The 15,859-nt window shown below is 48.8% G+C and overlaps 1 protein-coding gene across 4 annotated transcripts in view; it reads left to right on the plus strand.

The window, feature by feature from the left end:
• The window catches only part of RYR1 (ryanodine receptor 1), a 105,779-nt gene that overhangs the window by 76,104 nt on the left and 13,816 nt on the right, over positions 1-15,859 (plus strand). For all 4 annotated transcript variants that reach the window (XM_070632710.1, XM_070632712.1, XM_070632711.1 and 1 more), the window contains 3 exons: positions 1,939-2,020; positions 3,608-3,795; positions 13,944-14,285. In XM_070632710.1, coding sequence (XP_070488811.1) covers positions 1,939-2,020; positions 3,608-3,795; positions 13,944-14,285 — 612 coding nt within the window. The remainder of the gene's footprint in view (positions 1-1,938; positions 2,021-3,607; positions 3,796-13,943; positions 14,286-15,859) is intronic.

The following is a 15,859-nucleotide window of genomic DNA, read 5'->3' on the forward strand; positions in this document are numbered from 1 at the left end:
GCTGATGTTCTTTCCTCGCTGACGGGGTCATCTCAGGTTCAGACAGCCCCGGGGATGGGATGGGGGCCGGCTTGCAGATCAGGGCCTGGGGCTGAAGGAGTATTTTGCTTCTTTCTTCTGCGTGCGGCAGATGACGCCCATCCCGGGCACCCATGATGTAAGGTCCCTGCCGAGCCCCGGTCTCCCATCTCTAGAATCTTCGTGCTCCCCTTTTCCCCAGCACCCGCGCCCCCCTGCAGCCTTGTCAGTGTCTCACGAACACCTTATCCATTTGCTCTGCTTCTGTCTGGTAAACGTATTCGAGGCTGCCATAGACACTGCACCAGGGCTCGACATCTGAAGGGGCGCCAGCCGCCTCGTAGAGAATCATACACATACCGGTGTATTTATTACAGTAGTTTTCCAGCAGATGGCAGTCAAGTTGCCTGTATATTATAATTTCCCAACAGCAAGAGTGTTGAGGAGGGGTGCCTTTTCTGATTCACTCAGAGGTGCCACAGGGGCTGGCAGAAATCCTGTCTGGTGTCATCTGCCTTTTGAAAGGAGCTGAATTTAAGAATGCAATTCCTCAGTGTCAGGCTGCTGGCATAACCTGAAAATTCTAGAGAGTGTCTGTATCTTCGTGCTGCAAATCCTGCAGTGTTAATTCATCAGCGTGATCTAGGGGTAGGGGCAAAGGCTAGAAATCCGATGCAAAGTGGTGGCTTATGGGGGTGGAGTGGGGGGATTGATCAGTTCACATCACAGATCCGGGGCCTAGAGTGATGTCCGCAGAAATGCCTCTCTCCTCTTTGGCTTCATTCTCAGTCAGGCTCTCCCCACGGGCTGCAAAAGTGGCGCCCAGGCTCCCAGGCACCCCTGCTAACAGCTCCGGAGGAAGAGAACCCCTCTTTCTTGGGAACCTCTGGAAAAGCCCTTTCGATGGTCTCTGATTGGACTGTTGGGTCACATGCTCATCCCTGAGCCAATCACCGTGGCCGGGGAAAGAGAGCTCTGATTGGCCAGGCCTGGTCACGTAGCCACCCCTAGACCAGGAACGTGGGGTTCCCCCCCCCCCCCCCCCCCGAGCTCTGAGAGTGAAGTTGTTAAGAGAAGCAAGGGGCTGCATCGTGGGCGGGCGCACACAGCAGACACCGCTCGGCTTCGGATCTTGAGATCCTGGAATGTTGGAATCTTACAGTTCGATTGCAGAGCTTTGGGAGTGTGGCAATGTGTTAGGGTAGAAGGAGCCTTACATCCCATTTGTTTGGCATCTTTCCCCTCCTTCATTTTTTTTTAGTTAGAACCATATGAAATTACCACTTTGTGGGTCAAAAATTGGCAATTTTCTGGAGCTCAACCTGATATAATAAGGATCCTGTGGCAGAATTGTGACTATTTTGGAGACTTCTGTGGGTCCTACTTCTGTGGGCACTGTGACAGGGGAGGCAATGTGTCCCCACATTCTTCCCAAATGGCTTACCAGAAAACACATGGCTGTATCTTCCAGCCTTTTTCCTGAACTCAGAGTCCCACTTTTTTCCATCTCTCATTCATTCAACAAACAGGTGTCAAGCACCCAACATAGCCCAGGTGCAGTGCTGAGCTCTCTCCCTTCCCAGATCTGTATCTCTGTCCCAGTACTTGCTTCTTCTGTCTCCGTCTCTCTTGGCCCCAAGCATCTGCTCTCCGAGCCCCATCCTCCCTCCAGTTCTCCTCATCTGCCAGCCCCTGTCCCCGCACATCACCTGTTGGGCTGCTTTCCCAGAAGTGCCAACCCCGCCCCCACAATCTTGTCTCTCTGCCCCTTCCCCTGCTTCCGAGGAACATATCTGGACTCGGGTCCCCTCGGAGGTAAGAGGGGAGAACAAAGGGGTCTTAGGCCCTGCTGGGCGGGGGAGGAGGGGAAGGCGTCTCTGCAGAGAGCAGCCCTGACATAGCTGACGTGGGGGTCTCTAGGACTCGAGCCAGATTGAGCTGTTGAAGGAGCTGCTGGATCTACAGAAGGACATGGTGGTGATGTTGCTGTCACTACTCGAAGGTAAACGCCCAGCAGGTGGGGGCGAAGGAGGGTACGAAGGTGCAGACCACCCCAAGAATGGCCCCCTGAGCCCCAGGAGACCCTAACCTTCCACCCCGTCTGACATCATGTCAGGGTCAAAGCCACAATAACAAGCCCGGCAAACACTTATTGTGTTTGCTGCCTGGGCATTTAGGAGTTCATTGAATGCCCAGAGAAATCTTAATAAGGTGGATGGCCTGGATGCTTTTTAAAATTTACATATTTATTTATTCACTAAATGTGTCAGTTAGCTTCTGCTGCCTAACAAATATCCCCACAATTTAGTGACTTCGAACAACTATAATTTGTTACTGATTAATAAAACAATTTAACTAGTAGACAAATACTTTTTTCTGTAGAGGTTCATAAAGAGTGTCCTTGTTCTTTTATATGGCTGCATAGTACTCCACGGTGTGGGCATACAGCAATTCATTTAACCACACGCCTATCAATGGACATTCAAGGATTTAAAAAAATATTTTGCTATTACAAACAATGTTGCAATGAAGAATGCTCTTACAGTGGCTTGCTTTTCTTGTAACTAATTGTTTGCTTTTAAAAATCAGAAGGTTCCCTTTAAACATCAGATTTCCAGCTTTTCTTGAAAAACTGAAAGATTTGGTGACCCTGGATCCACATTCTCACATGGCAAAAATCAGCTGCCCTGGATTAAATCGCTGAATTATATCAATGTTAAATCTCTTGATTTTGATGAGTGCGCTATGGTTATGTAAAAGAATGTCCTTGTCTCTTAGGACACATACACTGAAATGTTTAGGCTAAAAAGGCCACGTGTCTGCAACTTACTCTCAAATGGTTCAGGGAAAAAATATACATGGGAGGGAAATTATAAAGCAAATGTGGCAAAATGTAAACAATTGGTGAATCTGGAATATATAAGCGTTCCCTCCACTATTCTTGCAACTTTCATGTAAGTTTGAAATTATATTAAAATTGAAAGTTGCAAAAAGAAGCCGGAGCCAGTTTGTTTTTGAGGGGGTGTGGGAGCCCAGTTTGCCACAGTCTCCACCTTGCCCTGCTGTCTCACCCTTTGTCCTGCCTCCCTCATCTGTGGACCTGCTTGGCCTCTGGGGGCTAGGGGAAGGCTTAGGTGTGTGAGCTCTGAGGTCATGCAGCTCGGGGTCAAGTCCTCCTCAACCCCTTCCTGGCTAAGGAAACCGGAGTGTGTGGCTTACTCTGAATCTCAGTGTCCTCTGTAAAAATGGATAGTAATGTCGCTTCTTGAGAGAGCATGGATGAGATCAAGGATGAGAGCACGCCAGAGCAGCCCTGGGCATGGCGTCTGGCTTATGCCATTGTCATCTTTATTGATGACTCCCCCAGCTCTCGGGGGAGGTGGACAAAGATAGGATCAGCCAGGCTCACCTGCTGCTGGTACAGATCAGGAAGTGCCCTGTGCCCTCCGAAGGGAGACCTGGGAGCTGGTGCAGGAAGCTTCCGCCAGCACAGTGCATCCTGGGGGCTCCTGAGCTGGAGAGAGGCAAGCCCGCTGGGGCCCCAGAAAGGAGGCTTTGCCGGGCTGCACTGACCTGGGGCCGCCCGCAGGGAACGTGGTGAACGGCATGATTGCCCGGCAGATGGTGGACATGCTGGTGGAATCCTCATCCAACGTGGAGATGATCCTCAAGTTCTTCGACATGTTCCTCAAGCTCAAGGACATCGTGGGCTCTGAGGCCTTCCAGGACTACGTCACCGATCCCCGTGGCCTCATCTCCAAGAAGGACTTCCAGAAGGTGGGTGCTGGAAAGCGGATGGGTGTGGGTGCCACGGGCCGGTCGTGTCCTTCCTGGCTGCCTGCCTTGGGCAGGAGACATCTCTGCAAGCCTCAGTTTCTTTCTCTGTAAAATGGGGATAAAACAGTCCTTGGTCATTTTGAAGATGAAATGCGTTAACACAGATAAGAACCGTTATTTCTATTATCATTATTAATAGTCATAATATTATCATCATTATCAATCGAGATCAGTTATTCAGTTGATAAACATCTACTGAGTTTCTCTTCTCTGCTGGGCCCTGTGCTGGGACCATGGACACAGCCGTGACCGAGACAGACGCAGCCCTGTCTTCATGAGTCTTATAGTCTAATGAGGGAGGCAGTCACTACTGACCGTTGCAGGTCTAACTCATGAGGCTGTGAGAAGGGAAATGCAGAAACCAATCTGGCTCTGCCCTTTCTTCCTGTGTCACCCCAGGTAAGTCACTGTCTACTCTGAGCCTCAGTTTCCTCCTCTGTGCAGTGGGCTAGGATGATGACATTAACTCTCTCACGGGACTGCAGAGAGGGTGGACAGCGTGTGGCCAAGGCTGGAACACAGGAGCGCACCACGTGAGCCGCTGTTATTCCTGCCAGATGGTTTCCATCACTGTTTTATCAACTTTTTCTTTTGAAATAACTTCAGGCTCATAGAGAAGTTGCCAGAACAGTACATAGAGTTTCTGCCTTCCCTTTACCCCTATTGCCCAAATGTTAACTTTTTACCACATTTGCTCTGTCACGAGTCCCCTTTACCTCTAAATACCTCAGCGTGTGTCCCCTGAGAACGAGTTCATTGTCTTACAGAACCACAGAACAATTATGCAAATCAGGAAATTAGCATCCACACAATGCTGCTGTCTGCGAACCTTACTCAGTTGTCACTCCTGGAAGAAATTCTTTTCCCTGCCAGGGATCCAGTCCAGGGGCGGGGACTGCATTTAGGCACCGTGGCTCGTTAGCCCCCTCCAATCCCACACGCTTCCTTGATCTGTGTGTCTTTCATGACCTTGACAATTTTGAAGAATAGAGGTCAGTTGGTTTATAGGATGGCCCAGTGCGGGTTTGTCTGAATTTTCCTCATGATGCATACATCTTTGGCTGGAATGTCATGGAAAGGACCTGTCCTTCTCAGTGCCTCGTATCAGGAGGAACGCGAGGTTGGTTCTTCCCGATACTGTGGGTGTTAACGTGGCTCCCTTGGTTATGGTGGAGTCTCCCCGCGTCCCCACTGTCCGGATGCTACCATGAGGACGTGCTCTGAGACCGTGTGAATGTCCTGCTCGCCCTCTAGGGTTAGCATCCGTTGATGATTCTTGCCGGAAACAACTGTGACTATGGTAATTGACAAATGGTGGTTTTCTAATTTCACCCTACCCGTTATGTTTATCAGTTACCATTTTACCATAAGGGAGAGTTCTTCCCTTCTCCTCCATTTATTTACTCATTTGTCCATTTACCTATCTATATCAGTGTAGCCTCGAGGCCTCTTATTTTAATCTAGGGGTTGCAGTCGCTACTGTCCATCAGCATTTGAATAAGCTCAGGATCTCCTGAGTTAAAAATAAGGTGCCCCGGGGTTGGCCCGGTGGCGCAGCAGTTAAGTTCGCACGTTGCGCTTCTGTGGCCCGGGGTTTTCAGGTTCGGATCCTGGGTGTGGACCTACACACCGCTCATCAAGCCATGCTGTGGCAGGTGTCCCACGTATAAAGTAGAGGAAGATGGGCACGGATGTTAGCTCACGGCCAATCTTCCTCAGCAAAAAGAGGAGGATTGGCGGCAGATGTTAGCTCAGGGCTGATCTTCCTCAAAAAGGAAATAAATAAATGGATAGATAAAGTGCCCCCTGCCTCCCAGCACCTCTGAGCATCTCTCCCCACTTCTCAGCCACGCCTCCCAAGAGCTGTCAACCCTCACTCACTCCCTTCTCACCTCCCACTCCTTCCCTGATTCAGGGCTGGCTGCTCTTGGCAGCATTTGCCACGGTCGGCCATTTCCTCCCCCAGCAAAGCCTGCTTCCCTGGGCATCCGTGCCACACACTCCCAGGGCCCCCACCTTCCTTGCCAATCGCTTGCCGGCCCGGGACCTCCTCCTCCAGGAAGAAGAGGATCTAACGCTTATCATGGCCTCCCTCTGTGCCAGGCCCTGTGTGTAAATGGATTAGTTCACTGAATCCTTACAGCAGCCCTCTGTGGTAAGGACTGTTTCTTAGCCCCATTTTACAGAAGTGGAAACTGAGGCACAGGGAGGTGAAGTGACATGCTCAAGGTCACCCAGCTAATAAGTGACAAAGCTGGGATTAGAAGTCAGGCAGTCTGGCTCCAGGGTATCCTGCCTCCGGATTCATCCATCAGTCTAGTCCAGTAAATAGTCAGTGAAGAACTCCGGGTGCCAGGCCCTGGCTGGGAGGCCCGCCCCGCTCTCAGGACTGGCGGGTGCAGGGACAGAGTCTCAGTGGGCCTACAAGAGAGTCAAAAAGGACTCTGCAGGAGCTGGCGTGGCGTGCACAGCATTCCTAATTTAAAAATGATTCTGCTCGGTAGAAAAAGCCATCCACAAAAGGAAAAGGCAGCCTGCTGAATGGGAGAAAATGTTTGCAAACCACGTATCTGATAAGGGGTCAATATCCAAAGTATACAGGGAATTCACAACTCAAAAGCGATAAAACCAACAACCCAGTTTAAAAATAGGCAGAGGAACTGGATAGACATATTCCCAAAGAAGACACACAGACACCAGCAGGTACATGAAAAGACACTGGACGTCACTCACCCTCAGGGAAATGCAAATCAAAGCCCCCAGGAGATCGCACCTCCCACCTGTGAGGATGGCTGTTATCCAAAAGGCAAGCGATAAGTGTGGGCAAGGATGTGGTGAAAAGGGAGGCTTTGTCTACTGTTGGTGGGAATGTAAACTGGCGCAGCCACTATGGAAAGCAGTATGGGATTTCCTCAAGAAATTAAATAGAACTGCCATACGATCCAGCAATTCCACTTCTGGGTAAATGTCCAAAGGAAATGCAACTATTAGCTCGAAGAGGTGGCAGCCTCCCCATGTTCACTGCAGCGTTATTCACAGTAGCCAAGACATGGAAGCAACCTAAGTGTCTGTCAGTGGAGGGATGGATCAAGAAGACGTGGTGTATATATAGAGACACAATGGAATATTATTCAGCCTTTAAAAAAAAAGGAAGTGCTGTCATTTGCGACAACATGGATGAACCTGAGGGCAGTATGAAATAAACCAGCCAGAAAAAGACAGATGCTACCAGATCTCACTTCTATGTGGAATCGAAAAAAGGTGAACTCGTAGAAACATAGACTAGAAAAGTGAGAGGTGTCCAGGGGCTGGGAGGTGGCGGCATAGAGAGAGGTTGGGGAAAGGGTACAAACTTTCAGTTATAAGATGAATTTTTTTAGAACAGGTAAAGATCGCTCCCACCTGTTCAGGGCTTTACAGATCACAAGATTTGATGTCACGTACACAACATTTTATAGCCCAATATCTCTGTTTCACAAAGTTGAAAGTAACAAGCAACCTGTAACTTTGAAAGTGCATCAGTTTTCTTTTTTGAATAAATAATACATTCACAAGATTAAAAAGTAATATGTAACAAGGTACAAAGTGAGAAATCTCACTGCCGCCTCTTTCTCAACCTGCCCTTCCCCGACTCCCACCACTGTGAGTAAGCATTAGTTTCTTTTGTACCTTTCCAGATACTGTTATTTTCCTCCTTTTGTACATAATAGGTAAGGAACTACATACACTAGTCTATATCACTTGACAATATATTCTGGAGATACAGGGAGTGTCCTCCTTATTTTTTTTTACAGGTACCCAATATTCTACTTTGTATATGTATTATAGTTTATTTGATTATTCCCTGTTGATGGACACTTTTCCTGTTACAATGCATGCTGTAGTCAGGGCTGCCATGGATAGTTGTGCAAGTTGTGCACTGTGCAGAAGTGCAGTTTATAGCACAGATATTATAAATTGGTACTGCAGATTTCCAGCAGATGGAAGTAAGCGTGCTGAGGAAGGCTCCACATGGCCCGCAAACAATGCCGGCTGCAATGATTACCCTTGTACATACATCATTCTATATGTGCAGTTATATCTAAGGATAAGCTTCCAAAAGTGGGATTGCTGGGTTACAGGGTAAATGCATTTGTCATTTGGACAGATTTTGCCCTCCATTTTTCCCCCTCGTTAGCAACATGTGAGAGTACTTGTTTCCCCACAGTCTCGCTGCTAGACCACATTGTCAAATATTTGGATTTTTGCCAATCTGATAGGTGAAAAATGGTATTACAGTGCAGGTTTAATTCACATTTCTCCTGTCATGAGTGCAGGTAAGCATCTTTTCATGGTATTGTTTTTGTATTACTTGTTCAGTGAACCGACCATGCCCTTGGCTTATTTTTCTATTGGGATGTTGGTATTTTTCTTCTTGACTTCTAGGAGCTCTTTATATATTAGGCTGATTATAGCTTTGTTAGCAATAGGAGTTACATCCATTTTTCCTGGTTTATCATTTGTCTTTTGACTTTGCTTATGGTGGGTTTCTTTTGCCATGCAGAATACTTGATTTTTATGTAGAAAAATCACTTAATTTTATTAATTTTTAACAAAATAGGAAATACAGGAATACATTCTTCTTGTAAGGAAATTCAGATCGATCCAGTGTTGGTTGAAGTCAGCTTTGACCCCACCCCCAATCCTATTCTCATCCCACCTCTGCAAATGCTGCCAGTGTCATCCACGTGGTCTGTGTCCCTCCAGACATTCCTTTCTGCATTTCCGTTTATATGTAAATCTGCATTAAAAATATATAGCATTGTTTCATGGCTTCCCAAGTTCTTCGTGGTTGACAGAATTCTTGACAGTCTACAAAGCACATCTCCATCCATAAGCACTTTGCAGATTCCAGAACCTCTGCTACACTTTGGAAAAGCCCTTCCCGAGAGTTGAAAACACATCGCAGGCTCCTACTTTAGTCTTGGTCTGGACCATTTTGAGATTTTCCTTATTTTTTTTTTTTATCGGCAAATATTTTATCTGCAAATATCTTTGTATGTCTCTTTAAATTAAAAGGCTTCTTTTTAAAAACATCTTTATTGTGATAGAACTCACACACCATAAAATTCGCCCATCGAAAATGTGCCGTTCAATAGTTTTTTTAGCATATTCACAGAATTGTGTAACCATCGCTACAATCTAATTTTAGAACATTTTAACCACCCCAGAAAGGAAACCCTGGACCCTGTAACACTTACTTCCCATTTCCCCCACCCAGGCCCCGAGCAGCCACTCATCTACTTTCTGTCTCTATAAATTTGTCTCTTCTGGACACTTGATATAAATGGAATTGTACAGTATATGGTCTTAAAAGGCTACCCTTTTATGTAACAAGCCACAGTGTCATTCTCATGCCCAACCAAAAGCAAAACCATAAAAACAAAAAGAAAAATATCCACTGTTCCTTAAATCAGCAAATGTCTGATCAGTGTTCAAATTTCCACATCTCATAAATATCACGTATTGTTTTTCGCAGTTTCTTGGAACCGGGATCCAAACAAGGCCCACCCATGGCAATCAGTTGATCTCTCTTCAAACCTCCTTTTATCTACTGCTTCCCCTCTGTCACTTTTCCTTTTCCTCGCAGTTTATCTGCCACAGACGCAGGTCGTCAGTCCGTAAAGCAGCTCTGCCTGGTAAAAATACAATGTATGACTTAAAAATTTCTAGTACCCACTCTTTAAAAAAAGAAAAAGGAACATGAAATTATTCTCAACGATATGTTGTCTTTAACCTTTGTTAGTACCATCAAGTCGATCTGACTCTTAGCGACCCTGCGGACAGCAGAGCGGAACCCTGCCCGGTCTTTCTGCGCCATCCTCTCACCTTCTGGCGCTCCATCAGACAATGCTCCACTGCTGCTCGTAGGGGTTTCATGGCCAGTTTTTCAGAAGTGCGTGGCCAGGTCCTTCTTTCTAGTCTGTCTTAGTCTGGAAGCTCTGCTGGGACCTGTCCAGCATGGGTGACCTTGCTGGTATTTGAAATACCAGTGGCATAGCTTTCAGCATCACAGCAACATGCAGCCGCCACGGTGTGACAACCGACAGACAGACAGACGGGCAGTGTGGTTCCCTGACCAGGAAATAAACCGAGGCCTCAGCGGTGAGAGCGCCGAATCTTAACCACCAGATCACCAGGGCTGGCTTTTAATTAAGCTAGTATATCCAAAATATGATTTCAACATGTAATCAATATAAAAAAGTATTCAATATTTTACATTCTTTTTTTCAAAAGACAGGATGGATTTACACTATCAGCACATCACCATTTGCGGCAGCCACGATTCCAGAGCTCGGCAGCCACGTGGGGCTCGTGGCTCTCACTGGTGGTGCCGTCCTCATGGTAGAGTTTCCAGAGTCTGGGTCTGGTGGGTGCATCCTTGTGGTGTCACTTAATGTGTCCCACTGTCCCCTGTGTTTCCCGTAAACTGGGACTGAGCTCAAGAAGCTCAATGTGATTCAGATTTGGGGTATTTGTTTTTGGTTTTGCCAGCGCCTTCCTTTGTGGTACTGTGTACATAATCCATGAGGAGGCACAGCCTGTCCTGACATCTCTCCTTTTGTGACATCAGCAGCCACTGCTGTTCAATTCCCACATTCGCTCATTAGAGACTGCGAAATGGCAATATCCTCATTTCTATATGTTTGACCACTTACCAGACCTCATTTGATTTCCCAAACATGAAACATCATATGATTTCCCAAACTCTTTACAAATCTTGTATTTTACACCACACTTTTGAGTTTCTTGATGGTTTAAAAGACAAGTTCAGGATTTTTTTTTTAAAGGACTTTTTAATTTTCAAAAATTGGAACCGTTAAAAACTCTTCTCAGTTTTCAAGGTGCTGAGTACATTTGACAAATATGTATTAAGCAGCTACTGTATGCAGCGGCAGGCAACGCAGAGCCCACCCTCAGAGCTGATAGCCAGCCCAGTGGGGATGGGCGGGGGAAAATAAGTAAATAACCAAAGTAATGTCATGTTATAATCTGTGGTCTGAAAGAAATGAGCAGGGTGGCATGCAAAAGAGCAGGGGTGGAGTGAGCCCCGTACACTGGGTGGTCGGGAAAGACCTTTCTAGAAGAGGACGCTGAAGCTGAGAGCTGAGAGGTACCATGTGAAGTTGGGGAGGTTGTGGCATCCCGGGCCCCGGGGACGGCAAGTGTAAATGCTGAAAGCTGGGAATGAGAGGGATGCAAAGAAGGCCAATGTGGCTGGAGAGGGCTGCTGTGGAGGAGAGAGGAAGAAATAAAGTCTGAGAGATGAGAGAGGGCGGGCCTGGCTGGCTGCAAGGAGGACTTTGACATTTAACCTGAATGAGATGGAGCCAAGGCAGGACTCTGAGCAGGGGAAGGATGTGGTCTGGCTCACATGTTTACAGGGTCCCTCCAGCTGCATGTGGGGACAGACAGGGAGCAAGAGGACCAGGGAGGAGGTTGCTGTGATGGCCCAATGGGAGACGATGGGGGACAAAACCAGGATGGGGGCCAGATTGTGGGTCTAGATCTGTTGAAAGCAGAGCTGACAGATTTGCTGATGGATCAGGGGTGGGTGGAGATAAAAGAGAAGAGCCAAGGATGACTCAAAGATTTTAGCTTAAGCACCTGGAGTGGGTGGGTGGTGATGCTATTCCTGAGATGGCTAAGACTGTGGGAGGAGAGGTTCTGAAATCAAGAGTTCAGTTTTGGCCATTTCCAGTTTGGGGGAGAGATCCACAAAGAAATGTCAGGTAGAGCTGCAGCTGTAAGTGGGTTCTGGAGAGCAGTCAGGGCTGGGATGTAATCTTGGTGGTCGTTGGTGTGGGATGGCATTCAGAGCCTCGGGCCTCAATGGTATCTCCATGGAGAGTGCTTATCTCAAGAGAGGGGTGCAAATTCCAAGCCTGAAACCACTCAACCCCTGCAGCCCTTAGAGATCTGGAAGATAAACTGACAGCAGGCAGAGAAGAAAGTGTTTCAAAAGAAGGGGGTGGGCTAATGGATGATGACAAAGAGAGAGCAGCAAATCCCAAGAGTCGAGTCCAGGACTGAATGGAGAGGATGGAGTCCCGGGACATTAGTGGGGGGATGGTGGCTTTCAGGAGGGGCAGTGTCACACTGCATCATAAGGGGAGAAGGCAAGTTGGCGGAGTGAGGGTAGAAGGTGAGGAGTTCCTGTGTGATTATGTCTCCACGCTCTGTGGTTTCAAGACTTGCCCTTCATGACTTGCAAAGCACGTTACTCATTTAGAAAGCATTTTGCAAAGTTCTTGGCTACAAAGCACTTTTTAGAGCCAGAAAATTTCGCTTCTGTTCATACCCCAGAGCAGCATTTCTCAAACTGCAGGTTGCAACACATCTGTAGGTCACGAAATTAATCTAGTGAAGTCATGACCAGCATCTTTGAAAACAAAATAGACTAGAACATTGCAGAGCGTGTTGCACAGCAAAAGTCAGAATTGTGTCGTGAAAACTTTTTTTTTGGGTCACATTGTAAAATGCATTCTTACTATGGTCAAAACATTTCAAAACTGCCCTAGGGGACCTCTTGCAAAAAGTGCCTAGGATATCAGCACAAGAATGTTCTATGAAAGTGTTGTCTGTAAGGTAAAATACTGGAAACAACCTAAATGTCCATCATCAGAGGAATTGATAGAGTCTTCTATTTATAAAACAGGAATACTACACAGCAGTGAAAATGAATTCATTTGATCTCTATAGCAACACGGCTGGATCTTGAAAACATACAGTTGAATGAAAAAAAAGCAGGTTTCGAATGACATGATTTTAATAGCAATTCTTTAAATCAAAAATTGCACAGGACACTATCTGTTTTTTTGTGAGAAATGGTGAGATAGAGGTAAGAGAAATATTGACACATTTGGAAGGCTATGCCAACTGCAGGATAGTGGTTACCGTGGGGGGGTGGGGGGAATGAAGCAAGAGAAGGATGCACAGAGGGCTCCACTCGCACCTGTAATGTTTTAGTTGTTAAAAAAAAAGTATTTGAAAAAAATATGTCAAGCCAGCCCTGATGGGCTAGTGGTTAAAGTTCGGCTGTCTCATTGCTTTGGCAGCCCAAGGTTCAGTTCTGAGTCACAGAACCACACCACCTGTCTGTCAGTTGCCAAGCTGTGGTGGTGGCTCACATGGAAGAACTAGAAGGATTTACAACTAGGATATACAACTGTGCACTGGGCTTTGGGAGGAAAAAAAAAAAAAAGATTGGCAACAGACATTAGCTTAGGGTGAACCCTTGCATACAAAATATATATACCTATATATCACTATGAGCATTTAATTCTGGGGTGATGGGCACATGCCAGTTTGTTTCAGTTTGAAATTTAGAGGCCTCCACTGTGTCAGGTGTCAATCATTTAGTTGCTGGAAATAGGAAGGGGGCAAAGGGGCTTGGGGGAGGGGCAGAGGTGGTGGCATGTAGCCGTTGGGGCCCAGCCTTGAGGGGCCTGACTAATTGTCTCAGTTAGTTACCTAACTGGGAGACGGAAGGAGCTGCACTGGGGCAGGGCTGCAGGACAGACCTCTGAGTGAGGGACACCGCCGGCAGAAGGAGGAGGCCTGGGAGAGAAGTGCCATCGCCCCATTCTCCTCCCGCTGCCTGACCCCCAACTGAACGGACCCCACCTGAAGCCAGAGGGCCAAGAGAGCCTCTGATGCAGACAACAGGTGCCACGGACGGGGGGAGGAAGGGTGGAGAGCAGGGCTGCAGGGGCACACCTGGATGACACATAGAGAGCTGGGGCAACATCTCTTTACCAGTTGCTACACAGGTGCTGACTCTCATCAATTCACATCTTACCATCTCTGAAAATGGAAAGTCTCTTACAGTGGGTGGCGGCTCAGCTTTATTGAAATGCAGCATTTCAGTATTTTCATGGCTGGTACAGCCTTGCTGGTGCCAACCTGCTGGGTATCCCCTTAGGTGCTGGTTATACGATTCTGGACGTTTCTCCCTCTATGAAAAGTCCATAGTTATGTTAAGAACAGCATCCAGGCTCCCCGGGCGGCCCTCTGACCTCCCCCGCCCATCCCTTCCCACTCCCCAGGCCATGGACAGCCAGAAGCAGTTCACTGCTCCGGAAATCCAGTTCCTGCTTTCGTGCTCCGAGGCGGATGAGAACGAGATGATCGATTTCGAGGAGTTCGCCAACCGCTTCCAGGAGCCGGCCCGCGACATCGGCTTCAATGTGGCGGTGCTGCTGACCAACCTGTCGGAGCACGTGCCGCACGACCCGCGCCTGCGCAACTTCCTCGAGCTGGCCGAGAGCATCCTGGAGTACTTCCGGCCCTACCTGGGCCGCATCGAGATCATGGGCGCCTCGCGCCGCATCGAACGCATCTACTTCGAGATCTCGGAGACCAACCGCGCCCAGTGGGAGATGCCCCAGGTCGGCGGACCTGCGCTCGTGCATGCTCGCCTCCCAAGGCTTTGGGGCATGCTCCTCGCATGCTTGGACCCCTCAAGGGGCTGTGCATGCTTTGCACATCTGCTCTGCAGACCCTGGTGGGCCCTTGCTCTGCTTCTGCAATGCACACCCTTTTACACACTTTTTATGGGCCCTGCTGTGCCCCTGCACATCCCTGGTTCTCCCACGCCTACCTCCTGCAGACTTGGTCAACGCATGAATGTACATGCAGCAGCGTTGGTATGCCCGCACTGTGGCTGCTGGTACACCATGCCTACCTCTTGCACACTCACCCTGAGAGCTCTGGCATGCCCTAGTCCTGATGTAACCACACCCACACCCTGGAGTACATGGTTGTACACCTCTTGCTCACCTTCCCAGCAGCTTGTGGTGTGCCCTCTCTTGACCCTGGCCTACCCACGCCTACTCTTTTGCACACTCACTTTGGGGGGCTCTGGGATGCCCTGGTATGCTGGCCCATACCTCACCAGTCACTGCATATGCCCCCAGATGCCCTCTGAGGTTCTAGCACACAGCGTCCATCCCACTTACTCTGGGCCCACATGTGGGTGCACAGCTCTTGCACACTCACTCTGAGGATGCGGCCTCGGCACATTATATTCTTGTCTACTTCTCACTCATTCACCTCCTCACGGAAGCCCTGGCACACCCACGCACACTTGGACCACCCTCTCCAGCTCACCCACAAGAGCCCCCGTGTGCCCCTGGTGGCCAGGTCTTCTCCCTAGCCTAAGTGCCCTGTCTCGGCTCCCCAGATACCCAGCCCACAAATGTTGAATGCCCCTTATGTATTCACTTGCCCCAAGAGTACACTCGTGTGGCCCTGGCACGTCCCCAGCCCACCTCACATACTTAGCTTGCATGTGGTTCCCATGCCCCGCTCTCCCGCTCCCACATGGCCCCCCACACACACGCTCACCCCCAGCCCTGCCCCTGCTGCCTGGCGGCCCTCCTGCTCACACTCACGCTGCACGCCCAGCCGGCCTCCCCTTCATATGCCCCTTGTACTCACACTTCCCTTTCGTTCCTCAGATGCCCCAGGCACCTGCACACTCCTCCCACGTGCTCTTGCACGCTCCTTCCCATCTCACACTTGTACCCCATGAGGCTTGCACTCCCATCATCTCTTCAACAACTGGGCCCCTCCTGTTGCCTCCTCAGTGATGCCTGGCTCAGGCACACCCGGGCTCACATTCCACACTGAGCCCTGTCCTCATGTGCCAGGCCCTCCTGCACTGACTCCTGGGTTCACTTGCACACTCATGCCTGCCTCACATGCACTGACTCTATGAATAATAGACCCCTACACACTAACACTCCCCCAAGAATTTTGGCCCCAGGCCCTTGCCTGCCTGCCCTGTGGGCCCACGTCTGCTGTGCACACTGAGCCCCATGTGGTTGCACACTGCCCACATCCTCCCATGCGCCACGTCCTCCTCGTGCCTGGTTCCTCCTGTAGCCCCTGGTGCCCTCTCACAAGGCTCCTGCACATCAGCCCCCTCACATACTCCACAGAACCCTCAAGACTTTGCACA

This window comes from Equus przewalskii, chromosome 9 (assembly GCF_037783145.1).
Source record: "Equus przewalskii isolate Varuska chromosome 9, EquPr2, whole genome shotgun sequence".
NCBI lineage: Eukaryota > Metazoa > Chordata > Mammalia > Perissodactyla > Equidae > Equus > Equus przewalskii.